Source organism: Arvicola amphibius, chromosome 6, assembly GCF_903992535.2.
Source record: "Arvicola amphibius chromosome 6, mArvAmp1.2, whole genome shotgun sequence".
NCBI lineage: Eukaryota > Metazoa > Chordata > Mammalia > Rodentia > Cricetidae > Arvicola > Arvicola amphibius.
In genome coordinates, this window is record NC_052052.2 from 94,104,099 (window position 1) to 94,131,678 (window position 27,580).

A 27,580-nucleotide genomic window follows, 5' to 3' on the forward strand; every position below is an offset into this window, starting at 1 on the left:
TTGAGAAGTACTCAGTGTCCTAAACAGAATAAATAAAAGCTGTCTACATAGAAACAAATCAAGGAAAAACTATTGAAGCAAATAGATAACCTTAAAGCTAACCCTAGGGAGAAAACAAACACTAAATATGTAAACAATTGACTTTCTTATGTACAATAGAAGGTATTAGAAAGTAGAAAATACCTTCAGAATGTCTACCAAACATTTTATAGAAAAACAATGAAACATACATGCATTTAAATAAAATTTTAACAGTGTGTCAGTAATAGACCTTTATTATGACTATGCTTCAACAAAAAGATTGAAACCAACTATGGTGGCACAGTCCTGCAATGTCAGCATTTATGAGTCTGAGTCAGGAGGACTGCAATTCAAGGCCCACCTAGACCAAGAGACTCTTGGGGCTGGTGAGACAGTTCATCAAGTAAAAGCATTACCTGAGTTTGATGACCAGAACCAACTTAAAAGAGAAAAGAGAGAACCATCTCAGCAAAGCTGTCCTCTGACCTCTACATGGATCCAAGGGATGCACACAAGAAAAATTTGCAAATAAGTTTTCTCAAGTTATTTTCTGTGTCTTAGATTTACTTTAACATAACATAGGAGAGAAGGAGTTTTAGTGTAGTAGCCATGAACCAGTATTGGTTATGAATGAATGATCACTGCAGCTGGGTGGTAGACACATGGAAATTATACTATTGTTCTATTAAAACATAAAATCGAAGCAGAACTAATAGAACCCAGAGCCCCATATGCTAGCTCAGTGATCTTCCACTGAGCTGTACTCCCTGTCTGTGCTTGTTTAATACATTGATAGTTGCACTTGTTTGTTTTAAAGTAAGAGATAAATTCATTTGACAAGATCTCAGTTAGATGTTGGCAGGTATTTGAGGGTGGTGGGACAAGAACTTTCCATTGTTGTTGATGGCAAAGTCAGTTAAAGCTTCTTTGGCAAGTAATTTGATATCTAATTGTAAAAGCTGAAACTATTTATGATATTAATCACAAATTCCCACTTAAGTATATTGACTGAAGACCTACATACATAAACAAAGAATTATTTAAAAAATATTCATCCCAACAAAAGTAAAATATGAAACAACCAGGATATTTATCAGTTAAGGAAATAAATGGATAAGCAGTCTATATTAGTTGTATAGTGCATAATAGATTAGGTATTATACACACAAACATATAGAGACCCTCAGAATTTAATCGTATTTGGAAGTAAGGTCTTATTTATGATGATGTCATATTGAAATAGAATAGTCCCTGTGGTGGTTTGAATAGAAATGGCCCCATACACTAATGTTTTTGAGTGCCTGGTCACCAGGGAGTGTCAATATTAGGAAGTGTAGCTGTGTTGGAGTGGGTGTGGCTTCGTTAAATGAAGCATATTACTGTGGGTGGGCTTTGAGGTCTCATATGCTCAAGTCGGAAGGCCCAGTGTGATTTTCTCATCCTGCTGCCTACCAATCCAGATGTAGAATTCAGCTATCTCCCCAGCATCGTATCTGCCTGTGCACTACTGTGCTTTCTGCCATGATGATAATGGAGTAAGCCTCTGTCCTGGTTAGGGTTTTATTGCTGTGAAGAGACACCATGACCACAGCAACTATTACGAAGGAAAACATTTAACTAGATCTGGCATACAGTTCAGAGATTTAGTCCATTATCATCATGGCAGGTAGACATGGTGCTGGAGAAGGATCTGAGAGTTCTATATCTGGACCAGCAGGCAGCAGGAAGAGAATGCCATACTAGGCGTGGTTTGAGCATCTGAAACCTCAAAGCCCGCCCCAGTGTCACACTTCCTCCAACAAGGCCACTCCTACTTTAAAGAGGCCACACCTTCTAATAATGCCACTCCCTATGGACTAATGGGGGCCATTTTTATTCAAAATACCACAACTTCTGAAACTGTAAGCCAGCCCCAGTTAAATATTTTCCTTTGTAAGAGTTGCTATGGTCATGACTCTTCACAGCACAAAACCCTTAAAAAGACAGACCCTAAAATTGGTGATATGCAATATTTAAAAAGAAAGAATAGGTATATAGAACAACCTCAAGAAAAGAATCCTTAGGGTAACACAGCAGATATTGGAGTGATGTCACTGCAGTCCATGGAACACCAAGAATTGCCAGAAATCAGGACGGGGCTGGGGTGGGGGCAGGAAGGGAACTGTCCCATAAACTTCCAAAATAATATCAAGAGGCTTCTACCTTCCTGATAGTGAGCAAATAAGCTTCTGTTGTTTCAAGGCACTCTGTGGTAAATTTTCTCAGCCATACTGGGAATCAGATGAATAACAAAATTTTACATAGAAGTTAAAATTAACAAATTAAAACTATGTGCACCAATTTGAGTAAATCTTAAAAATATTGCTGTCAAATCGGAAAAGACTTTATGGCATGATGCAATTTATGTAGCCCCAAGGCAAACAAGAAGGAAAGAAGGAAGCTGTCTGCTAATAAGCTAGTAGAATTGAGTGGACAAAGTGATTTTGAACTTCGTTATAAAAGTGAATAATCTACACTGAAAGTCACCACCCAGTGCACATGAAATGCCTTTCCATTCAGTGCACTCTCCAACAAAGTGGAAGCGTAAGGGTCCAAACAGACAAGGCAGTCTTGAAAAAAACAGAGGCAAGATCTCAGATTTCCTGGCTTCAACCTTACTGCAAAGGTATATGATCAGACTAAGAGGTATTGGCATAAACTTAGGAACCAATGAGTTGAATAAAGATCTTAGATACAGACTTTTATAGTATGATCAAATAATGTTTTACAAAGATCCCAGAAACATTTTCAGGGGCTAGGGGAATCTACAAATAGTGCTGAGGAAACAAGATACCTACATGCATTAAAAAAAATTAGTAGCAGTTGGAGTGATGACATTATACCATATAGAAAAATGAATGCAAAACAGACATGAAAGACAAACATAAGAGCTAAACAAGAAAAATACTGGAAGAAAAAGGGGAAGTTTTATGGCACTAGATTGGTCATGATTCCTTGAATATGGCGTCAAAAAAAAAGTTAAAAACTTAACGTGTCGCCAAGCAGTGGTGGCATATGCCTCTAATCCTAAAGCTTGGGTAGCAGAGGCAGGTGGATCTCTGTGAGTTAGAGGCCCACCTCATCTACAGAGTTCCAGGACAGTTAGGGCTGTTACACAGAGAAACAGAACAAAACTAAACAAAAGTACAAAAAAAAAAAAAAAACCTTTAAGACCAAGATTGACCATAGACTTGATTTGACATTTCTCCCAAGAAAATAAGCTGATATCCAGTAAACACATTTAAAACTACCTAAGTTCCTCAGAATCGGGGAAATGAAAACCAGTAAGATACCATCATAAACTCATTCAAATGATTGTAGTAACCGAAAATAGCATGAGAATATGGAGAAAGTGGAATCCTTGTTGTAGTGAAGATGGGAAATGGTTCAGCTGATATATAAAACAACCTGATAGTTCCTCAGAAAGTTAGCTTGTGCCCATATAACCCAGCCATCCCTCTCATAGGAATATGGTTTGAGCTGAAAACAGGCCCAGGCGTGTACACATAAACCCAGTTCACAGCAGCACCAGTTGTTATAATTTTGAAAGTCTTCTGGAAGGAGTCACATCATACAACAGGGCACACATGGGAAAGTTATTGGAAGAGGAGAGAAAAGGGGACAGAGAGGAGGGCAGAGATCGGTCCCTGAGGACAAGAGTGGCAGAAGAGAGAAAGAGAGACAGGAGATGGAAAAGTCCTGCCTTTTATAAGAGAACATAGCAAATGTGCACAGGAGGTGCTCTTAGTGGCTGCAGCTAAGGATGTATCCTGTCAGGACCCTAAAGGCAGGCCAGTCCAGACGCCTGAATATTAGCATTCTCCCTTTTATTTATTATAAAAAGGTGAGGAGTTAGAAAGGGATATCAGATGAGGCGGGAATGAGGACGCCGTGTTCTCGTGACTGCTTCCTGCTGACCTGGGGAACGCAGATCACCTTTGGGGTCCCTGAGAAAGCTGGGGTGCTGGCCACGACCTGGGGTATCTAGCAGTTTTGCTTCACTGTCCAGGCCCTGTGAAACCATCCAGCGCCACTTGGACTTGGCAAAATGCTGCTCAAGGTGGATCCAAGTTGACTCCCTGGAGCTCACAAGAATTCCTAGAGTTTATAAAAAGGTAAGTTTTAGACATATTTAGCATTCCCACTGTTCGTAATCTGTACCAAAATCCACATTACAAAAAAAGGTAGTATACTCACATAGTAATAGTACCTTGCCAGATTAATAGCTTATCAGAATTCCATTAATTAATGTTAAAACTATGAACTTCTAGAGTCTTAATATAACTGCAGCATAGTGAGAGAGAAATGTGGAACGTGTTTCATTCTTTTAAACATCTGAAGTCAGCCTTCCTTGTCACCACTTAAGCTTTCTTTAAATAAACAAACCTTAAAACACTTGATCGATCATTTCCCATCACCACAGTATCTCCTGGACACCCTCTTTTTATCCAGTTAACTAAGAAACACAGGTGGTTGGTTACTGAGGGAAGTCACTGTAGTGTTAGTGCCTTTTAAATAAAGGAATAGTGAAGAGTTATATTAGGATCTGTTCTGTGAGGCTCTTTTCTGAATCTGGGAACGTGGATACCTCTAGTGTGCTGTTGGTTCTCACCACTTGGACATGTTCTGTAGTCTTGTGCCTCCAGCTCTGTGGCTAACAGTTGGAAGTTCTGTAACAAAAGCTGATTAGTAATGGTCAGAGATTTTTGAGTGTATCATTCATAGGGAAATTGATGAAGCAGGGTATGGTTATTAAAGATAGGAGGAGGAGACAGGTCAGGAAGGAAAGCATCCACTTCCAGATGGGGTTCCCAATCCAGTAGAGTTCACTGAAGTCAACTCTGAGGTGAATCCACATTCTTCTGGAATTGGGGACAAGGCAGTTGATCTCAGTGTCCTCTGAAGCTTAAGGGAACAGGGCCCCAGGCCTGAGGATTGTCTCTATCCCTGACTCCCATGTTGCAGGAGACCTGGACAGGACATTTAGAGAGGGAAAACAGACAGGTTTTGGAGCAATGAAAAAGAAAGAAAATGGAGAATTCTTTTTCAGTTTCCCAACTATCTCCTACAAGGTACTAAGACCAGATCTGATTTAATTTGAAAGGAGTGGTCAGTGGGTCTCCAAAAGATATCCCAATGGGAGTGAGGAGGTGTATGACACAGTTACCAAGGATGGGGCAGAGTGGGAGAAAGAAGATCGAAGGCTTGAATATGCTAGCATCCCAGGGATCCAAGGAGGATCAGATTGAGTGGGCCCAAGCTGTTTAGTACACATTATGCAAAAACAGGGGCCATGTGCTCTGAGCCCAAGAGAGACACAGTCTCCTGGTACCAGGACTTCAGAAAAAGCCAGAAGCTGAGGAGAGGACTGTGCTCAAGAAAGGAAGCCTCACATCCAGGGGAATGGTCAGAAGTGGGTAGCCCCATCAGAAACACAATAGTTGGTTTTGAATGGAAGGCAAAGCCATCAGTGAATGAGAAAGCATATGTGTTGCAGGTGGAAGAGAGTGAATCTGTTGAGGGTAGAGCAGGTGGGTAGGGTCCCAGCATGAAGTAGTTACCTTTCAGTGGGTCCTGCCACTAAGTAAACATGCCACAAGCAACAGAGTTAGAGTAAGAGGTTTATTGTGGGAGGGGGAAAGCAGAAGAGTGGAAGGGTGATACCTCCTTCCACCTATCGGATAACAGACAGAATGTTGCGAAGGTCCCGTAAAAAAAAAAAAAATCAGGAAATGCTGGGAAGCAGCCATTTGGATTGATATCTAAGGGGTATTGAGACCAGGTCTGATGACAGTTCCCGTGACTCTACCTCCCTTGAGGTAGAGAAATAAATCCAAGGGTCTGCAATTCCTAGGATCACAGAAAATCCGAGGGAATCAGATTAAATAGGCACAGGCTGTCCTGTGATGCAGAGAATGGGGGCTGAAGGCTATGAGCCCAAGAGAATCATGGTTGCTTGGTATAAGGACTTGATGAGGCCAAAAGGCGAGAAACCATACTCAAGAGACAAGTCCTCACTTGTGGGAAATGGCCAGAGGTGAAGAAGAGCAGCCAACCAATCATGATAGTGTTGGATGGGGGGACCCAGTGATTCGTTAGTTGGAGAAGTGTGGCTTTTGTATGTTGACCAAGTTCTAGGATCCAGACGTGCCTCAGCTCAAAGAGGGCCTACTAAGTCTCATGTCACCAACGTTATTTATTTAAAATCTGCTGAATAGGAGTCATGCCATACAATAGGGCTCACATGGGAGGTTTATTGGAAGAGGAAAGAGAAGGGGCATAAAATGGGACAGAGAGGGGAGCAGAGACCGGTTCTGGCCACAAGAGTGATAAGAGAGAAAGAGAGAGAAAGATAAAGAGAAAGGAGGTAGGCAAGGCCTGCTTTTTATAAGGGAACATAGAGAATATGCAGATGGGGTGCCCTTAGTGATTGCAGCTGAGGACATACCTGTCAGAACCCTAAGGTTAGGTTAGTACAGATGCCTGAATACTAACATCAGTGATTAATGGATAGACAGACTATGGCGTGTATCTGTATATTGTAAAATACTGTTCAACCCTGAAAAGGAGTGACATACTACACTGTGGATAGTTTCCTGTTTTTTTCTAATCACTTCATGATCAGTCCTCTGCATCTGTAAGATGGTCCTTGGATGAGGGCAACAGATGGCAAGAATAACAACACAAGGTCAGATAAAACACATATTTTTGGCAACCATGCTGTATACCACCATTTACTTAACTCCATTTTTAGACATTTCAGTTTCAGTTGTTTTCTCTAATTTCATGGTGTGATTTCTCACTCATTAATTTCTGTTTTCCAGTCTCTAGAAAGATCTGATAAATTTTCATATTTTCTTTATTCATCCTGTATTAACATTTCTGACCTACAATATGCTCTCTACTCACATTTAAATGACACCAATCAATTGGGTGGGTTTTTTTAGTTTAAGCAATAAAAATTAAGTACTTTGTTATTCTTTTTAATTTATTTTATATGCATTGGTGGTTTTGCCATGGGTGTTGGGCTACCTGGAACTAGTGTTACAGACAGTTGTGAGCTGCCATGTGGGTGCTGGGAATTGAACCCAGGTCCTCTGGAAGAACAACCAGTGCTCTTAACCACTGAGCCATCTCTCCAGCCCCTACTTTACTATTCTTTTATGTTTTAATTTATTTAATTTTATGGACATGGGTGATCTACGTACTTGTATGTATGTGCACAGTATGCATGCAGTGTCTGCAGAGGCCAGATGAGAATGTTGGATCCTCTGGGACTATAGTTACAGATGATGTGAGCTGCCATGTGGGTTCTGGAAATCAAATCTGGGTCTGGGTGAGAGGTGGGTAGCCCAACCAGAGACCCAATTGTTGGTTTTGAATGGAAGAACAGCCAGTGCCATTAACGATCTTTCGTGTGTTTTAATACTTGAGAGGTTTTTTTAAAAATATTTATTTATTATGCATACAATACTCTGTCTGTGTGTATGCCTGCAGGCCAGAAGAGGGCACCAGACCTCATTACAGATGGTTGTGAGCTATCATGTGGTTGCCAGGAATTGAACTCAGGACCTTTGGAAGAGCAGGCAATGCTCTTAACCACTGAGCCATCTCTCCAGCCCCCTACTTGAGAGTTTTAATTTAGTATAACAAGCATGTCAACAGATAAAAGCAGACCAAAATACTTATTCTGATTGTCCCCAACACACAACAGGCTTATAGTAATGTTGAGTTGGTCAGTGACTAATTTGGAAGAAACAGAGCTGAGAGGATGAACGTTGCTACTAAACAGCGCTTGTGTGCACATGGCAGACTGAACTCACTAATTCTCCATGGGAATAGTAGTTTCTATTCAGCAGCAGCAGGGTTAGCTGTTTCCACATGCAACCACAAAGCAGCTCTGAGCTTTATCTGCAATAAAACTGGAAATTATTTTCTAGGATAAAAATCCTTCATCTTGATTTATAGAATTTGCAAACGTTAGCCAGGCAGTGGTGGCACATGCTTTTAATTCCAGTACTCCGGAGGAAGAGGCAGGTGGATCTCAGAGTTTGAGGCCAGGTCAGCTTTGTCCACAAAGCAAGTTCCAGAACAGCCAGGACTACACAGAGAAACTCTGTCTCAAAAAAGCAAACAAACAAACAAACAAAAAAAGCAAACCTTATCCTTACAATAATATCATGTAAATTCTAACACTACCTTAATTTTATATAAACATTCAAAAGATTGCCACTTTCAACAGTTTGTCTTGATGCAGATTTTCTTTTCAACATTCACAACATTTTGGTTTGTAACCTCAGGAACTGTCAATGAATTATTGAGCCAAAATTGGGGAGCCTGAGGTCCCCCATAACCTTAAGGTTTTCTTGACTTTTGTAGCTTTCTATTTCTTCCTGCTGGAAAATAGGGCATAGAACTTGAATATTTCTAATTGAATTGAGTCTATTTTAAGCAAATATAATTACTAAAAATGTTAACTTTCATGCTTTAAATAGATTCTAGTGCCCTAAGAATCAAGTGCCATTCTATTGAATATTGTAACCTTTGAAAAATACTGAGATGCACTCCTGTAAAGTAGAAGAGAAAAAAATACAACAGATTTTTAATTTTCCCTATAGCATTTATCAATCATTTGTCCTGATTTTTTTAATCCCTTCAATTTCTTTTGGTTTCAGTTTTTTCCCCAGTAGGATAATACAGAAAATTTTCTGCCTGAAGATAGAATAGTTGTTCTCTTGAGATCACATTTAATTTTAAGAGCTATAAATCTATAAATTAAAATGTCCTCTGAGACATGAAAATATTCTCTGGTAGAGCTCTGACTGCACAAGCAGAGAGCTCTGAACTCCCCATCACTGATCTTGGGTGTGGGTGTCTTTGTTGTCATCCCCACCATCCCACCTGAGAGTTGCCCACTTTAGTGTATCTCCAAATTTTTCCTGCCTAATAAGAGTCTATTTCTGTATGGATTCTTTTCTGTCCCCCAAATCTCTGCCTTTACAATGTGTCACCATCAAAGATGTGTGTATGAGAATCCAAGGTGGTTGCAGTCTATACTCAGAAATAGTTTATGAAGGGGCTGTCAAAATATAATGCAGTAATTTCAATAAAACCTTAAAATGTTGTGGAGGTAACTAAGCAGGATTAATTTAGGTGTCCTGGGGAGTTAGGAAGGCTTCTCAGAGAAAGCAGTTCTGGAGGGGAGGAGTTCCTGGGTAGGTACCTTAGAACTGTGCGTTCTAGATAGAAAGAAGCTGTTCCAAAGGCTCAGAGCTGTGAGATGGCTTGAGTAGCTAGCACCAGTGGCTGTAGCTAGCTGAAGGTGCTGAAGCACAGGTTAGGGTGAGATAAAGCTAGAGAGGTAGGCCAGATCCACATACCTAGTGTTTAGATGCCCCACGGAGGAACTTAGGATTTTTTTCTTTCTTTAGGAAATGGGAAATATTGATGGATTTTTAGTAGTGGGAAAATTTGTGATCAAATTTGTAGATCTTGAGCAAGTTCTATGACCTCAGTGCCTCTGCACAGTGGATAATCACATTTCCAAAGTTCTCTTGAGGACTGAATAGCAGGATGCACAGGAAACGCGTAGAATTCTGCATAGTGACTATCAGCTAATAGGCCTACGGAGCTGTGTGGCTTCTCATCCACCCTACCAGAGCCTATCTCTCTGCTTCACTTATTCATCACTAGACCTCAAGTTCAAATTTACTGTGATTATAATGTGCATATTCTTGCTTTTTTATCTCTTAGTAGTGTTAAACATTTTTCTGTAGTTATGGCTTTTTTGTTGTTGTTTTGTTTTGTTTTCAAGACAGGGTTTCTCTGTTTAATAGTCCTGGTCATTCTAGAACTCGCTTTGTAGTCCAGTCCAAATCACAGAGATCCGCCTGCCTCTGCCTCCCAAATGCTGGGATTAAAGGCATGCACAACCACCACCCAGCTGTTGGCTATTTATATACCATCTTTGGAGAAATTTTTGTTAAGATCCTTTGCCCATTTTTTTAATTTTTTTTCAAACAACCAACTTTAATTTATTCAGTAATCTTACAGGAACAACTGCCAAATGATAGATATCCCCCAAGGCTGTGCAAGAGCTGAATGGACTCCTGTGGAAATGTTAGGGGGTTTTTTTTGGTTTATTTTTTTATATTTAAAAATTTCCATCTCCTCCCCTCTTCCTCCCTCATCCCTCCCCTCCCCTCCACCCATACCCCCCTCCCTCCCTCTTCAGGCCAAGGAGCCATCGGGGTTCCCTACTCTATGTTAAGACCAAGGTCCTCCCAACTCCCCCCAGGTCCAGGAAGGTGATCAACCAAGCTGAGAAGGCTCCCACAGAGCCTGTCCATGCAGAAGAGTCAAAGCTCAGCACCTTTGTCCTTGGCTTCTCAGTCAGCCTCCACCGTCGGCCACATTCAGAGAGTCTGGTTTGGTCTCATGTTCCATCAGTCCCAATCCAACTGGAGTTGGTGATCTCCCATTAGTCTGTCCCACCGTCTCCATGGGTGAACGCACCCCTCACAGTCCTGACTTTCTTTCTCATGTTCTCTCTCCTTCTGCTCCTCATCAGGACCTTGGGAGCTCAGTCCGGTGCTCCAATGTGGGGCTCTGTCATTTTCTTCATCTATCGCCAGGTGGAGGTTCAGTCCAGATGGAACTCCAGGGCCTGCCCATTTTTTTAAAACTTCATACATAAACATTATATCTACGTCTCTACAGCCCTACCTTCTCCCAAATTTATATCTTTTAATTATTTTTACATGTATATATGTATGTGTGTGTGCATACATGTGTATATATAATCTGAGTCTACTTATACATTATACATGCATACATTCTTGGCTAACAACTAGATATTGAACATCCTGTGTACTAATCCATTCCTGGAGGAGGTTGATTTACATCTCTCAGAAATGCATAGCTTCTCATCTAAGTATGGGGCCATGTGGCATTTCCCCTACCTATGTTGGCATGTCAACTAGTAGTATCATTGTTCTGGTCTTATTTGGGCAATAATATTATTGTATTTGTTTCGTTTGGTTTGGTTTGGTTTGTGTGTTTGTTTGTTTGTTTGTTTGTCTGTTTTTAACAGGATTTTTCTGTTTAACTTCTGGATCTAGCTCTGTAGACCAGACTCACAGAGATCCACCTGCCTCTGCCTCCTGAGTGCTGAGATTAAAGGCACACACCCCACTGTCAGTTCGTTGTATTCTTAATATTTATCATCATAACAAAAGACAACTATAGCTCTCACCCCTCATCAACTGGTAGAGACTATTAGAGAGACCTACCACTGGTTAAAATGCAAAGAAGGGACTGTCTGGTGCCCAATCCCAACTGATACATCTGCAGTGCAACCCTATACCCAAGGCTCAGGGAAAATTGCAGAAGAGGGGCCAGAAGGATTGGAATTGCCTAGGATGTGTCTCCCTAGATAGTGTCCTCTAGACATGGCAGGGAAATGTACCTTTGCCCCTTTTGAAATTTTTTTTAGTAGTAAGAATTTTTTTGGGAGGGAGGGGCTGGAGAGACGGCTCAGTGGTTAAAAGCATTTATTCTTACAGAGGACCTGGGTTCGATTCCCAACACCCACATGGTGGTTTGCAACCATCTGTATTTTCAGTTCCAGGGTATCCAGTGCCCCCTTCTGAACTTCATGGGCATACATCATGCACATGGTGTATATAGATCTGTGCAGACTAAATATTCTCACATAAAATATATAAATCTAACTAAAATTTTGGTTTAATTTTGTTTGTGGATTTGGGGGCATGTATGTGTGGAGGTCAAAGGGGAGCTTTGTGGAGTCCATTCTTTCCTTCTATGCTTTACATGGTGCTTGGGGATGGAACTCAGATGGCCAGAATTGCACAGCAAATACCTTTACTGCTGGTTCATCTCATCAGCTCAAGAGAACTTCTTATGCACTCTGGATATCAGACCCTTATCAGGACTGATGTTGGAGGAAATGCCGCTTGTTGGTTCCCAGATGCCTGGCTAGCTTAGACCCAAAATAATCACACAGAAACTGTATTAATTAAATGACTGTTTGGCCCATTAACTCTAGCTTCTTATTGGCTAACTCTTTCATATTAATTTAACCCATTTCTATTAATCTGTGTATTGCCACGTGGCAGTGGCTTACCAGCTAAAGTTCCCAGCAGCTCCATGGCTTCTCTCTGACTCCACCCTTCTTTCTCCCAGCATACAGCCTCGCTTTCCCTGCCTAGTTCTGTTCTGCTCTGCCATAGGCTCAAAGCAGTTTCTTTATTCATTAACCAATAAAAGCAACACACAGACAGAAGGACCTCCCACACCAACTGAGACTGTTGTTTTCTAATAACAGAGAATTAGTGTCTCCCATTCCTGTAGTTATAAACTTACACTTCCTTTCACCATCCCTGACTTTGCTTCAAGATGTACAAGAAGATAGGCTGTTCTGAAGGAAACCATGGAGTTGGCCTAGCCTAGCTACCTTGAGAGGCATTTCTCATAGGTTTTTCAGGTTAGAACCCATGGCTTCTGGGGCACTGTACCCTCCGGTTCCTGAGAGATTGAGGCACTCCCTCAGACAGTGAAGTCTCAGGCCGCTTAGTCTTCCTCTGTATGTTCCCTTAGTGGTCAAGGAAACATAGAAGTTTGACAGGACAATTGGTCTTGGACAACTGGTCTTATGTACCCTGTATAGCTTTCAAACTTCATTGTGTCCTGGTACACAACTGTACAACTGTATTGATCCTGACAATTGGCATTATATTCTGTTGTTGATAAAGGTACAGAAAGTCTGATTGCTCTCAATAAAACTCCCATAGCTTAAGTTTTGTGACTTCTCCAGCTGGCCTGGTTTCATTCTTCATGGCCATATCAGATGACCTTGCCCCAGCAAGTAAGCACAGACACAGTGCTTTATACAAATTACAGACTCCACTTACAGCTGTATTGGCAAGAAGTATATTCATCCATATGTCCATGATCTAGGACTTTGTGACTCCTGCAAGAAATTTGAAGTGATTGAACCAGGACTAGATTGATTCTCTTACACCCTTTGGTATGATCTCACCCAAAAAGTATATTAACCAGACTGGCCTGTGGTTGCCATTGGGAAAAGATGAAGGTCATGCCAATTAAGGATGAATCCTAAATTTTCTAAGTAAATATCTATTACCATCTACCCTTGGTTATGTAGAAAGTAACTAAAAGGAAAAAATTTCTTTCTTGGGTAAAGATGAGGAAAACACGAGAGAGGGATTCAGAATTTTTGTTTGTTTTGGAGAGCATTGGTGTAGGAGGTCCTTCTGTTTATGTATTGCTTTTATTGGTTAATCAATAAAGAAACTGCTTGGCCTGATAGGGCAGAACTTAGGTAGGCAGAGAAGACAGAACTGAATTCTGGGAGGAAGAAAGCAGAGTCAGAGAGCTGCCATGGAGCTGCCAGGTCAGACATGCTGAATCTTTCCCAGTAAGCCACGACCTCATGGTAATATACAGATTAACAGAAATGGGTTAAATTAAGATGTAAGAATTAGCCAATAAGAAATTAGAGCTAATGGGCCAGGCCGTGTTTAAATGAATGCAGTTTCTGTGTGATTATTTCGGGTGTAAGCTAGCCGGGTGGCCGGGACAAAGGACCCGCCCTCCTCTTGCAACAGAGCATTGTTTTATTTTTGGTGTTATGTGGCTCTGGTTGTCCTGGAACTTACCATGTAAATCAGGTTGGCCTCAAACACACAGAATTCCAATTGCCTAGATTCAACTTTTGGAGTTGATGTTTGAGGAAGCCTTTTCAGTGTTCAGCAATCCCAGATGTCTGTAGACAATAGGGAACATGGAGATTGCATCCAATATTTTTGACTCCTGGCTCATTTTTCAGTGGTTTTAGCATTGAAAGGTATACTGTTGGCTGACTGCAAACTATCTGAAAGGCTAAAACCATGACAAGATTACTTTTAAGATCTACAGGAGTATGGTGCAGCTTAGTTGACCTGATGAGAATGACAACTATAGTCACCTGAGAAAGATTCACAGTCACAGGACACCATCATAGCTCCAAGAGAAAATCAAAAATCTGCCAAAAGTGAGCAGGAAAATGTCCTAAGCAGAATATTCTCTTTCATTACAAGGTAACTATGTCAATTTTTGGCAAGAGCCACACAGAAATGAGTCTTGTTGATGGATTTATCGCAGTAGTGGAGCACTTGCTTAACACTGAAAGCAGCAGCAAAGGAGTAGAGTCCTCTTCTGTGTCCAGTCTTTAGTGGAGGATGTATTGCTTTGTCCAACTCATGGAAACAGGGGTTGCAATGGGCTCCATAAGCAGCTTCATTATGAGCCCTTGTAGATGGTCAGAGGTAGCCACCTACAAGCCAGGAAGAAGGGCCTCAAGAATTTATCTTCCTAAGAGTGAAAGTGAATCTGAGATGTTTTAGTTTTAATTTTGTTGCTCTTAGCATACCATTGGTTTACACAGAAGTTTGTCAAAGTCACTTTAAAATTGGAAAATAAATTATATTGCTGAAAACCAAATGCATACTAAAACTGTAAAAAATACAGAGTTAGAGGAATACTATCTACACTATAGCCCTATAACTGATATTTTAATCAAGTGACAGAATATTAAAATATTTTCTGAAGTAAAATTCATAAGACTTTGAGTTGAATTAAACAAACTAAAAGTGGTTCAATACAAACATTTAACTATGAAGTAGGAAAGGACCTTTTACTATTCAGATGTGGAATGCAGCAAGTAATGCACATTTTTCTTTCAATATAGTCGTAATTTTTTAGCCAAATAAATTGCATAATACTTTATATTTTGTGTTTTATGGTCTAAAACTGGAAGGGGAAACTGCATGTAGGTTCTATAAAATAACAACAAGCTTTCCCTTGCCACCTCTGAGTCCTGTAACCAGGAATATTAAAGATTTTCAGAGGCACCAAGTCTTTGAACATAGCAGGTTTTATGACAGAAATCCATCCCAAAGGAGTATTATTTTGATAATACAATTTAAATTTCCCTATTCATTCTTATGCATATATATTTGGGGGTCATTAAATAAAATATTGAATAATTTGAAAACTTACTTTTTATTTTGTATTCAGTATGGAGATTTATTCCCAGAGTGGGGCTTTTCTGATGCAAAATTGGAATGCTTGTGTAGTCACAACAGCTGTCCCCACACCATGTGGTATCTTCCATTACTTTACTGCAGCCATGAATTTTTGGCCCGGTGTTTCAGTAATATTGGACACACATGGTTTTAAGTGGCAAAGCAGTATGCTTATGCATTCATTTGACTTTCACAGCTACAGTTGGCTCTGTATTAGAACAGGGAGAATACATTCACACCACAGCCACCCTCATGACTGCTGGAGTAGCTGGATCACAGTGGGCTCTGTTCCTTCTAAAGACACCACTAACTATTGCTGAGGAATTACACATTCGCCAAAGTGCCTTGCAGCTGTGGGAGAGGGAATAATGAGTAGCTCAAAGGCCACACTCAGATTTCAGCCCACGAGTTATTATTATTACCCATCTTTTAACAATAATCGTAAAAATCCTGGCCATGAAAAAACTAAAACTGAAAAGAAGTTTGCTGAGGCAGTCAGTGATTTTTTTCTTCCAGAGTCTCAGTACAGGTATTTGATTTAAATAAACTGTCGCCTTCCCAGGGAAACAGTAGTGCTAGACTCATTAACAGGAAATGAAAATCTGATTGGTTTTTAATGTCAACCATTGATATTGGTAAGTTTTCAGAAAACCAATCCATTAAAAAATAGAAGTTTTGCACAGATTTCTGGTAAAACTAATGTAGACATCAGGTGATTTGCTGTGCTCTGAAGTACACTTCACTAGTTTGATTTTGGTCTGAGTCCTGTTTCGGTGAGGATCTTAATGTTCTTCATGACTTGATTTTGCACTTCCAGCTTATATTTAAATTCTCAAGCTTTTGCATTTTGTATACTTATTAGAGCTTTGGATTTTAATAATGAGCAGAGTATTTTCTTTGGAAATCTAATTCGTTCCTCTAAATGATGTCTAAATAACTCATTTTTCCTTAAATAAAGGAAAAAGAAAGGAAAAGAAGGAAAACCCTGCCATGTAATTTTTAAAGTGATACAGAGAGTTAAATTTCTGATCTTCATTAAATATCAAAGAAATTCTAGCCAGACCCAGTGTAGACTACCTTTTTATCTAAGAGAGTTTATGCCTATATTGTAGGGGCTGCGCTGATGAATATGTTCGAGGCTCTCAGCCCTTAGTGGATACAAAATAGAATGATTGATAAAATCCTCCCCACGATTGGCTATTATTTACTGACTCTTAAGTGGCAGGTTGTATTTATGCCAATTTATCTGCTTCAGGGAACATTCTTGATAGCAGAACAAAGTGAATAAAAGTAGTTTGCTTTGCAAATGAATGCAAATAGGAAAGGCTTTCGGAAAGCCCTTTAACAGGGGCAGTGCACTTTGATTATGAGTGAAGCTGCCATTTGGACATGGTGAAAAGAGCATGCTTGAACCATTGATTGGGGAAGACAGTAAAAAGTCAGGAAGGGCCCCGTTAGGCTTGCAGTGAGGCAGGCGGATGTCAGTGTGGTTAGAGCACAGTGGGAGAATGACAGGGAGGATTAGTGTCAGGGAGAGGCTTTGCTGGAGCTATGGAGATAGTCCCTGGGGTCACTCACCTCTAACTGTTGTTCTGTGCTGATGGTTCTGTAATGCAAACCGCCTGATGTATGCCTGTTCATTATCGGAAATGGTGATTAGAAAAGGTATTTGTTTCTAAGATTTTTCTCCCACTACCCCGCCCCACTTCTCTTTCTTTTTAATTAAAGGAAAATGAGGTGGGCTTCCTTCTTCTCTCATTGTTTAATGCCAGAGTGGCTACTGCCTCTGCTTATGGTAGAATATAGTTGTCATATTATGTTTTTTTCTTATTCAACAGTGATTTATGTTTCTTTATTCAGTTTTAGGTTTTGACCATTGGTAGTCATTAGTAGTGAAACTCGGGAATATGTTGCTGCTAGAATTTCTGTGCAGTTTCATTCATCTTCTTTGTAATCTTTCACTGTTCCAACTATTAAAAACTTTACATGGACTGGACGGCTCACATCTTGTGTGAGGTTTTCCTTGTTCTCAAGTTTTACAGAATGCTAGCAGTTGGCAAATTCAACATTTCTAAAATTGAATGCTGCAATTGTTACATAGAATGAGCAAGAAATATATCCCTGCACGGTTCTGATTCTCAGTGCTTTTATCTATTCAGATTTTCATGTATACGTCTAAGAGCTGTTTCGTTTTCTTTTACAGTATTTTTTACTTCAAAATTTTGCTAGCCATATTATGTGAGTTGTATGAGCAGTACTCCATTTTGTGGCAAGAGTTTCTTAAAGGCTTTGATAATGGTTTTTTACTTTAATGTAAAATTGGTCTTTTTTAAAGTATCTCCAAAACTTGGTTTTTCATTATGTAGTACTTCCCATTTTCTTATATGCATATAAAAATCTTGCAGAAACTGCTGGGACTCCATTATGCCAATTAAGATGCTGCCTCAGACTTTGACTAAACTTAAATACATGTTTAGTACTATTGGTCATTGCAGAAAGGGTTCTGCCAATAATTGTTTCACAGGCTTGTTAATGTTTAGTAAGCATTTTTCCAATTATTTTTTTTCCTTTAATGTCTTACAGGCACCTGAATGGACAGAAGAAGACCTAAACCAGCTGACAAAAAGTATGGTTAAGTTCCCAGGAGGGACCCCAGGTCGATGGGAAAAGATTGCCCATGAATTGGGTCGATCTGTGACAGATGTGAGTTCACTGAGATTTGCATTGTATGGGGAGTGACAAACCAGAACAAGCCAACTATGCAGAAGGCAGACTTAGATGGGTCCTGGGTTATCTGTGGAGAAAGGACCTGGGAGTGAACCATTAATGAAATAAGCAAGAAGCAGATGTGCGTCCACAATATCACAGCTGTGTGAAGAATTGTAGTATTCAGAGACTTAAACTACTGAAACCTAATCATAGAAAACAACGTTAGGTTCTGTGTTTATATTAACCCTTTAATCGTGGCAAAAACAGTTTTCAAACTGATCAGAATTAGAGAGGTGATATTTCTGTCTTAACATTGAAATACAGATTGCTGGTGTATTTAGACAGGTGGTTTGGGTTAATGAACTAAACATTAGTCTTCATGCAGATGGAATGTTTCTGACCATTCATTTTGGCGTATATGTGTGAATGACCATACCCAACACCTAGAAGACAAAGTACTGACCGGGAACCTTTTGACATAGCAAGTTAGATGTTTTCATTCAGGGAATCTACAATAGAGCACCTAACATGTGCCATATCTTCAAACATCTAATTAGAAGTGAGAAAGGAACTCTCCTGTCTCAGTTATCAAACTGATATTTGTGTAAAGCATAGTAGTACCCTTTACTAAATACATCTTATAAGGTTAAAAGTTCTTCTAGAGTTGCTAAAAGCAAAGATTTAAATTTCCTCTTTAATTCTCTTAGCATGCCTTTAAGTCTTTTTTACAATGAGCACAGTCGTAAAACACAACTACCAAAACAATGAGATTTGTTATGATTGCTATAACTTATTAGCCAGAGTAAACTTCAAAAAGTACTGTCAATTTTTTTGTATTCCTCTTTTCCTTTTGGTTAGCATTTGCACTAAGTTTACATTATGTATATATTTATAAGTGTGATCAAGGGACAAAAGCTATTATCTAGTAACAGATCATTTCTGTGATTAGCTCTTGGAGAACCATAGGAATTCCTTTTCTTCTAAGAGCTCTGCTGGAATATGGATTTCATCTTCTCGTTTTAAGGTATTTTGTAAGGAGTGTTATAACTAACCACATTAAAAACATTCCAAGTTTACTGATATTTTAAACATTATGTTTTTTAAATTGCTAAAATAATGTTTAAACATTCTAAAAATACTGTTTTAAAGAGCCCCAAACTTTTAATTTGATTGTATAAAGGAAAACAGTATGCTAATTAGTATCTTCTTAAGATGCAAAGAATGACAGCACAGGCCTTTAACCCAGTCCTCTGGAGACAGAGGCAGGTGGATCCCTGTGACTTCCAGGACAGCCAGAACTGTTACACAGAGAAACCCTGTCTCAAAAAACAAAAAAAAAGCAAACAAACAAATAAATGTAGTAAAGAATGAAGGCTGAAAAATGCTGGAGTTTTCCAGGGTGTCACCAGCAGAGCCTCGCAGAATCAATTCTATGCTTGGTTTACAGGAGTAGCATTTTTTTTTTAACTTTTGCAAATTTATACTGTGTGTTTTACTGATTTTTTTCCCCAGTCTTCTCCTGGGGAGGCTGATTTTATGTCTGCAATACTTTTTAGTATGAAGTGGTGAACTGTGACTTTTTGAGTATGTGTTTGTACACACTGCATGATATATTCTGTTTTCACAAAATCAAAAGTACCTTAAATAGTTAATAGAACTAAACTTCCATGGCCTCCCACAATGCCATTATAACTTTTCTCCTGTGTCACTGTTTAATTTACCACACCGTGTCATCATCTCTACAGCTTCACTGTGCATTTCAGTAAGCACAGAGAGACAAAGACATTCCCTTTTTTAAAAAGTGTGGGTACAGAAACTTATTAATTATGAAAGTCTGCCCTTTAGCATATGCTCGTCCCCAGCTAGCTCGGTTAATTCAAATTAACTTGTTTCTATTAATCTATGTTCTGTCACATGACTCGGCTACCTTTGCTCTGTGCTGTATGTCTGACTTCTCCAGAGTCTCCAGGAATCCCTCACATAATCCACGCGCCTAGATTTCTGCTCTTTCTCTCTCTCCCTAGAAATCCTACCTGTCTCTTCTGCGTAGCCACTGAAGCCCTTTATTAAGTCAATCATAACAACACATCTTCTACACAGTGGAAACAAATACTCCACAACATTTTCCTCTTTTTGTCTAAATAAAAAGGAAAGGGTTTAACTGTAACACAGCAAAAAACTATGCAATAAGAGCAATAATCAGGTAAGAATTACATTTACAATTTTCAGTCCATTTGTATTTGTCAGCTTTGGAGAAAGTACTGTATTATCTATCCTATCTTAGTGTGTCCAAACTTTTATACCGAAAATACTTTTTGTTATAACTTGTATTTTCATCCTAAAAAAAATCTTTTTAGATAAACAACTTAAACTTTTACATTTCACAGCCTTATAAACTTTACATCTTTTATGTGAGTAAACTGGAAGTGCAGGGCAAACAACATTCAAAACTATAGAAATGATAGAGACAGCTGGCTACCTGGACTGAGGTTCCTCTACAATGTTGGGGCATCTATCTTTGGCTTACAGGCCTAGACTATCTGACTGACTTTTGTGAAGCAGGAATTTTGAAGGACTGTCCTATCTTATCTTAGCAAAGTTTGTCAGTCACCTTCTTTTGTGCCCTACTCATTCAATTTGGACAGCATACTGTCAGCAGTCAAGGCAAGGGTAGTTTCTTTCCCAGTGGATAACTTTGCCACAATAAAAGCAAACTCCTTATGGAGATTCTTCAGTGCCCATCATCCTTTTTTTGAAGTAAATTGGTGCTGCCAGGAGCAGATGTGTCTTGCTATCATGAAAAGAGCCTTAGGTTATTAAAGCATCTAAATGCCATATTCTGTAGATCCCTAAAGTGTTAGAAGACCGCCTATCTATCTAAAATATATTGCTGTTTAACCTTGAAAATAGACCTAACATTACTACAAATTTTATTATTATAGATGACTAACAACTAACCTGTATTTCTTATTTATACATTAAAATTTTAAATAAGCTATATAGGAACAATACCTTAAACAAGAGTAGAAACATATATACAGTATAACAAAAATAACCTTAATTTTGTATCAATATATAAAAATTTATACCAGTGTAAAGTATCTGAGATTAATAGTTGCTTTTTAGTTTAAAGGATATTCAATAATGTATCCTTTATTCTATTCTTTTCATATTCCCCTTTTCCCTTTCAGAAAGAGATCCTTGAATCCCAACTCCCTTGCTTAGTTTCCTCCCTCATCATGACCAGCAACAATTTGCAACCAACCACCCTAAATGATGACAAAAACCACCAACCCCATCTCTTGGGAATGTGGGTGTCGTGTTTTCTAAGCTGCTTCCTGTTGTCTGAAGACAATAACATCTTTAGGGTACCCTGAGAAAATTGGGGAAAACAAGTCCTGGGAGAGCTGATTGTGTCGTTTGTTGTCAGTCTCTGTGTGATCGGAAAGTATAGAGGTTATCTGAAGACCTGGCTGGAGCAGTGAGGCTGGGCCATCTCAGCAGCTTTGAAGTTCTAGATGTAGAGTTTTGGGGAAACTGCAACAGATCTAAGAGGCTAGATTACTTGGGCTATTTGTTTTGTCTTTATTAACGTCCGATTCTTTTGTCCTGAAAAAATAATCAACTTTTAAAGGTAACATACATATCTGCATTAACACAAGTATGGAATAGGAGTGTGTACAAGGCAGCCAAAGATGATTTGGTCAGCTAGAAGCTAGCTCTGCCCTCTGATTCAAGGTAAACTTTATTGGCACAGCAGAGTGGCAGTGTGAGCAATTCTGCAACATGAAGACAACTAACTTTTTTTTAAAAAAATTATTTGTATTCTTCGGCAATTTCATACACAAATAATTTGTGTTGGTCATATTGTGGTATTGGTTTTTTATTTTACTTATTATTTTATATGTGTGGGTATTTTGCCCATATATGTCTATGCACCAGATTCATGGATGCCTGGTGCCCAAGGAATCTAAAAGAGGACAACAGATCCCTTGGGACTGGAGTTGGAAAAAGATGTGAATTGCCATATCGGTGCTGGAAATTAAACCCAAGTCCTCTGAAGAGCAGCCACTGTTCTTAACTGCTGAACTGTCTCTCCAGCCCCCAGCAAACTTGTTTCAGTTAATGCCCAAGAATGACTTGTGAACCAGACTCAAGTAGCTGAGTGGTTTCAGCTGGTGGTACAGTTCCTTTAGTAGAATGTTAAGTTAATCACACTTTAAAAAGGTCACTTACACTTCTTTTTGGCTTGCAATGTTCATTAGATTTGTTGCCATTGAGTATTTGATTGTGGAAGAGAAACCATCTCCTCTTACCCTGTCTACTGACCTGATCTGGCCGCCAGCCCCAGGTCTGCACAGCTGCTGTTTGACCTGGCTCCCTTCTAAGTGTCGCTTCAGGCTTGCTGCTTTCCTTCCAGAAACAATTGACCTTTTACAGGGAAAGGTGAGAATGTGGCTGTTCTGGGGTCTATATGGCTCTTGATTTAGATTGTTAGATTCTAGTAAACGTCCTATTTTTATTCCTCAGTAAAAAAAAAATTGGTATATTACTTGTCATAATTAAAGTATTATGCTGTAGATAAGTACAAGCAGTATTTTAGTTTAAAAAATTTTTACATATTTTTTAAACTCAGGTAAACTGTAAGGCCAATTTATTGGGGCTTAAATATTTTAATATTTTATTATATAAGCATATAAGCATATAAAGCATATATTATATGCTTTAGGCATATAATCTTAGTAACCACAAAGGACACTCAAATTGTAAAAACAACAAAGGAAACAAAAACTATCTGGCATGTAAAACCACCTTTAATGTGATTATTAACTGCAGGCTTCTAAGTTGAGGTCAGGGAGCTTCAGATTTCTTGCTCCTGAAGTAATATTCTCTTGCCTGAAAGGCTGTAAGCCGACCCTGTTGTTCTGCCAGCCACTAATCTCTCACATTCTGTTTATGATAATAGACTAAGTGGAATTTACTGCTTGTTTAGAAAAGGTCCAGGTAGGCAGCAAAACAAAAGCCAGGTGGCTAGATTGAGCTTTTGTAATTAATGCAAAGAGTAATATAAGACCTATGTAAGGCACACCAGTGAAGAAGAGTTCAGACAGTAAGACCCAGCATCTTGTCACACAACTAGAACTAGCACAGAAGATACCTAGTGGGAGAATTTAAACAGTGTTATGCTGGTGGCTTTTTCAAAGTCAAGAAGCCTATGATTATCAGTAAATTAAAAATATAGTTTTACGTTATTTTAACAACATATTGGTATTATTTTTAGCATCAGCATGGCCCTACCTGAAGTTGTAAAAATGATGAAGGTTCACCTTTTGATTTCTTCGCTGCGCTGATAGCCTCCTGCCTTTTCTGTTCTCTGTGTCAAGCCTGTTCTCTCCTCTGTCCTGCCCTTCGGCACCGCCCAACCTTCAAACCCACTTCACCTTAGAATGCCTGAGCGCTTTATCGCATCCTTCTTGCTTGATGAGTCACTAGCTCATTTGATCTATAACTTTCAGTGATTGCATGTTAATATGTAAAATATTAATATTATTGGATATCATTCACACTTATGTTATCTCATTTGACTTATAACTTTCAGTAATAATATATTAATAAGTAAATATTAATGTTACTAGATAGCATTCACACTTAAGTTAAAAGTTTTTCTTTGTTTCTTAGGATTTTTGTTTTTTTGTATGTGTGTTTGTTTTTTTTAACATAGGGTCTTTCTCTGTAGCTTAGGCTAAGCTGGAACTCATCATGTATCCCAAGCTTGCCACAAACTTGTGGTAGTCATTCTGCTTCAGCCTTCCAAGTGAATGATGAGATTGCAGGCCAATTACTTAATCACTCTTTTTGGCATGATGAGAATTCCACTGAGTATTGTATAGTAATTAATGCAGAAGGTTTTTATTTCTTTTTTAATAAGTAAATCTTGCTTTTGGCTGTTAATTTACTGTTAGTTGTTGATACTGGATATACTGGGGTAATTTTTTTCATTTTAATTTTTTGTTTTTTGGTTCTAATTTAAGGCAGTAGTTTTGGGCTGGAGAGATGGCTCAGTGGTTAAGAGCACTGCCTGCTCTACCAAAGGTCCTGAGTTCAATTCCCGGCAACCACATGGTGGCTCACAACCATCTGTAATAAGATCTGATGCCCTATTCTGGCCTGCAGGCATACATGCAGGCAGAATACTGAGAATACTGTACACATAATAAATAAATCAATCTAAAAAAAAGACAGTTGTTTCCAGAAATCATGTAACTTTTTAAATAATTTTGAGGTTTGTATTGAATTTATTTACTCTTTGTGTTTGTGTGAACATGCGTGCCATGGCATGTTTGGATGTCAGAGGACATGTAGTAGGAGTTTTTCTCCATGCTTTCATGTTGAGGGTCTGAGATTGAACTGGGGACTTTGGAAACACAGAGCTAAGCCATTTTACCAGCCCAAATGTGAAATTCTTTTTTTCAGATATGAAATTTTAACAGTGACGACTTAATAAATAATTGTCAAAGTTCTTTCTTTAATTTTCCAAGATAAACTACTTGGTCATAAAAAACTATTCACTTTCAAACAGTTGGACTTCACTGTTTATATGAATCTTTTGCAGTTAAATATGTAAAAGAGAATGTTGTAGACTGATGTTTTACCTTTGGTCCAGCAATATCAGCCGTCTTCAGTTAGTTTGTTTGAGCCTATTGATGTAGTCTCTTTATCGCAGATAATCAAGAAAATGCTGAATTATTTTAAAAAGTTGGAGGGACAGAAATGGATAATGCATGCCAACATATGCACATACACAGTAAATAAATGAATACATAAATAAATAATATTTTTAAAGGACAAGATACCATAGAAAATATCAAAACAATAAAACAACAGATTTGTTGAAATTATCTTTAGGGAAATCTCCTAGAAAGCAGAATAAAAAGACACTCTTTTTTAAATTGATTTTTATTGAACTCTACATTTTTATCTGCTCCCCTCTCTGCTTCTCCCCTCCCCCTGTAACCCTCCCCCAAGATCCCCATGCTCCAATTTACTCAGAAGATCTTGTCTTTTTCTACTTTCTATTTCCCATGTAGATTGTATCTATGTAAGTCTCTCTTAGTGTCTGCATTGTTGTTTAAGTTCTCTGGGATTGTGGTTTGTAGGCTGGCTTTCTTTGCTTTATGTTTAAAAACCACCTATGAGTGAGTACATGCAATAATTGACTTTCTGTGTCTCGGTTACCTTACTCAAAATAATATTTCCTAGCCCCATCCATTTTCCTGCAAAATTCAAGATGTCGTCTTTTTTTCTGCTGTGTTATTACTCCATTGTGTAAATGTACCATGTTTTTCTTATCCATTCTTTGGGGGAGGGGCATTTAGATTATTTCCAGGTTCTGGCTATGACAGAGCTGCTATGAACATAGTTGAGCACATGTCCTTGTGGCATGATTGAGCATCCTTTGGATATATAGCCAAAAGTGGTATTGAGGAGGGTTGTTTCCTAATTTTCTGAGAAATTGCTTGCATTTCCAAAAGCAATGCAGAAGTGTTCTCCTTTTCCCCACAACCTCTCCAGCATAAGTTGTCATTAGTATTTTTGATCTTGGCCATTCTTACAGGTATAAGATGGAATCTCAGAGTTGATTTGATTTGCATTTCTCTGATGACTAAGGATGTTGAACATTTCCTTAAGTATTTTAGATTCCTCTGTTGAGACTTCTCTGTTTAGGTCTGTACTCCCATTTTTTATTGGATTATGAGTTCTTATGGTGTCCACTTTCTTGAGTTCTGTGTATATTTTGGAGATCAGACCTCTGTCTGATGTGGGGTTAGTGAAGATCTTTTCCCATTCTGTAGGCTGCCGTTTTTTTATTGTTGACCGTGTCCTTTGCTTTACAGAAGCTTTTCAGTTTCAGGAGGTCCCATTTATTAATTGTTTCAGTGTCTGTGCTGCTGGGGTTATATTTAGGAAGTGGTTCCCTGTGCCAATAAGTTCAAGTGTATTTCACACTTTATCTTCTATGAGGTTCAGTATGGCTGGTTTTATGTTGAGGTCTTGATCCATTTGGACTTAAGTTTTGTGCATGGTGATAGATATGGGTCTATTTTCATTCTTGTACATGTTGGTATCCAGTTATGCCAGCACCACTTGTTAAATATGCTTTCTTTTTTCCATTTGATATTTTTTACTTCTTTGTCAAAAATAAATGTTTGAAGATGTGTGGATTGATACCCGGGTCTTCTGTTTGGTTCCACTGGTCCTGCTGTCTGTTCTTATGCCAATACCAAGCTGTTTTCAGTACTGTAACTCTGTAGTAGAGTTTGAAATCAGGGATTGTGATGCCTCCAGAAATTCTTTTATCGTATAGGATTGTTTTGGCTATCCTGGGCTTTTTGTTTTTCCATATAAAGTTGAGTACTGTTCTTTCAAAGTCTGTGAAGAATTTTTCTGGGATTTTGATGGGCATTGTGTTGAATCTGTAGATTGCTTTAGATAAGATTGCAATTTTTACTATGATAATTCTGCCTACCTAAGAGCGTGGGAGATCTTTGTACTTTCTGGTGTCTTCTTCAGTTTCTTTCTTCAAAGATTTAACATTCTTGTCATACGAATCTTCCACTTGTTTGGTTAGAGTTACTCTAGATATTTTATGCTAGCTGTGGCTATTGTGAAGGGTGTTGATTCTCTGATTTCTTTCCTGGTCCTTTAATCATCTGTATACACAAGTGAGATTGATCCATATTCTCTTTCTTAGTAATGTCTTTCTGTGGTTTGGGTATCAGGGTAATTGTAGCCTTATAAAAAGAGTTTGGCAATGTTCCTTCTGTTTCTATTGTGTGAAATAATTTGAGGGGTATTGGTATTAGTTCTTTGAAAGTCTTGGAGAATTCTGAGCTGAAACCATCTGGTCCTGGGTTGTTTTGATTGGGAGACTTTTGATGACTGTTTCTATTTCTTCAGCAGTTATAGGTCTGTTTAATCTGCTTATCTGGTCTTGATTTAACTTTGGTAAGTGATATTTATCCAGAAAGCTGTCAATTTCCTTTAAGTTTTCCAATTTTGTGGAGTACAGTTTTTCGAAATATGACCTGATGGTTCTCTGTATTTCCTCCGTGTCTGTTGTTATGTTCCCCTTTTCATTTCTCATTTTGTTAATTTGGATATTCTCTCTCTGCCTTTTGGTTAGTTTGGATCAAGGTTTGTCTATTTTGTTGATTTTCTCGAAGAACCAGCTCTTTGTCTCATTGATTCTTTGTATTGTTTTCTTTGTTTGTATTTTGTTGAGTTCAGCTCTCACTTTTTTTCTTGCCGTCTAGTTCTCTTAGGTGAGTTTGCTTCTTTTTGTTCTATAGTTTTCAAATGTTCTGTTAATTCACTAGTGTGGGATTTTTCCACCTTCTTTAGGTAGACGTTTAGTGCTATGAACTTTCCTCCTAACACTGCTTTCATTGTGTCCCATGAATTTGGGTATGTTGTGTGGTCATTTTCATTGAATTTTAAGAAGTCTTTAGTTTCTCCCTTTATTTCTTCCTTGACCCATTGATGATTTGAGTGAGCATTGTTTAATTTCCATGTTTTCGTGGGTTTTCTGGGATTCATATTGCTGTTGACTTCTAGTTTTAAACCATGGTGATCTGATAAGGTACATTGGGTTGTTCCATTTTTTTTGTATTTGTTGAGGTTTGTTTTGTTACCTAGTATGTGGT

At 38.7% G+C, this 27,580-nt stretch overlaps 1 protein-coding gene across 1 annotated transcript in view; it reads left to right on the forward strand.

Moving 5' to 3' along the window:
• Window positions 1-27,580, forward strand: part of Dnajc1 (DnaJ heat shock protein family (Hsp40) member C1) — a 170,938-nt gene that overhangs the window by 131,190 nt on the left and 12,168 nt on the right. Inside the window, exon 9 of the mRNA XM_038335270.2 lies at window positions 17,751-17,870. Coding sequence (XP_038191198.1) covers window positions 17,751-17,870 — 120 coding nt within the window. The remainder of the gene's footprint in view (window positions 1-17,750; window positions 17,871-27,580) is intronic.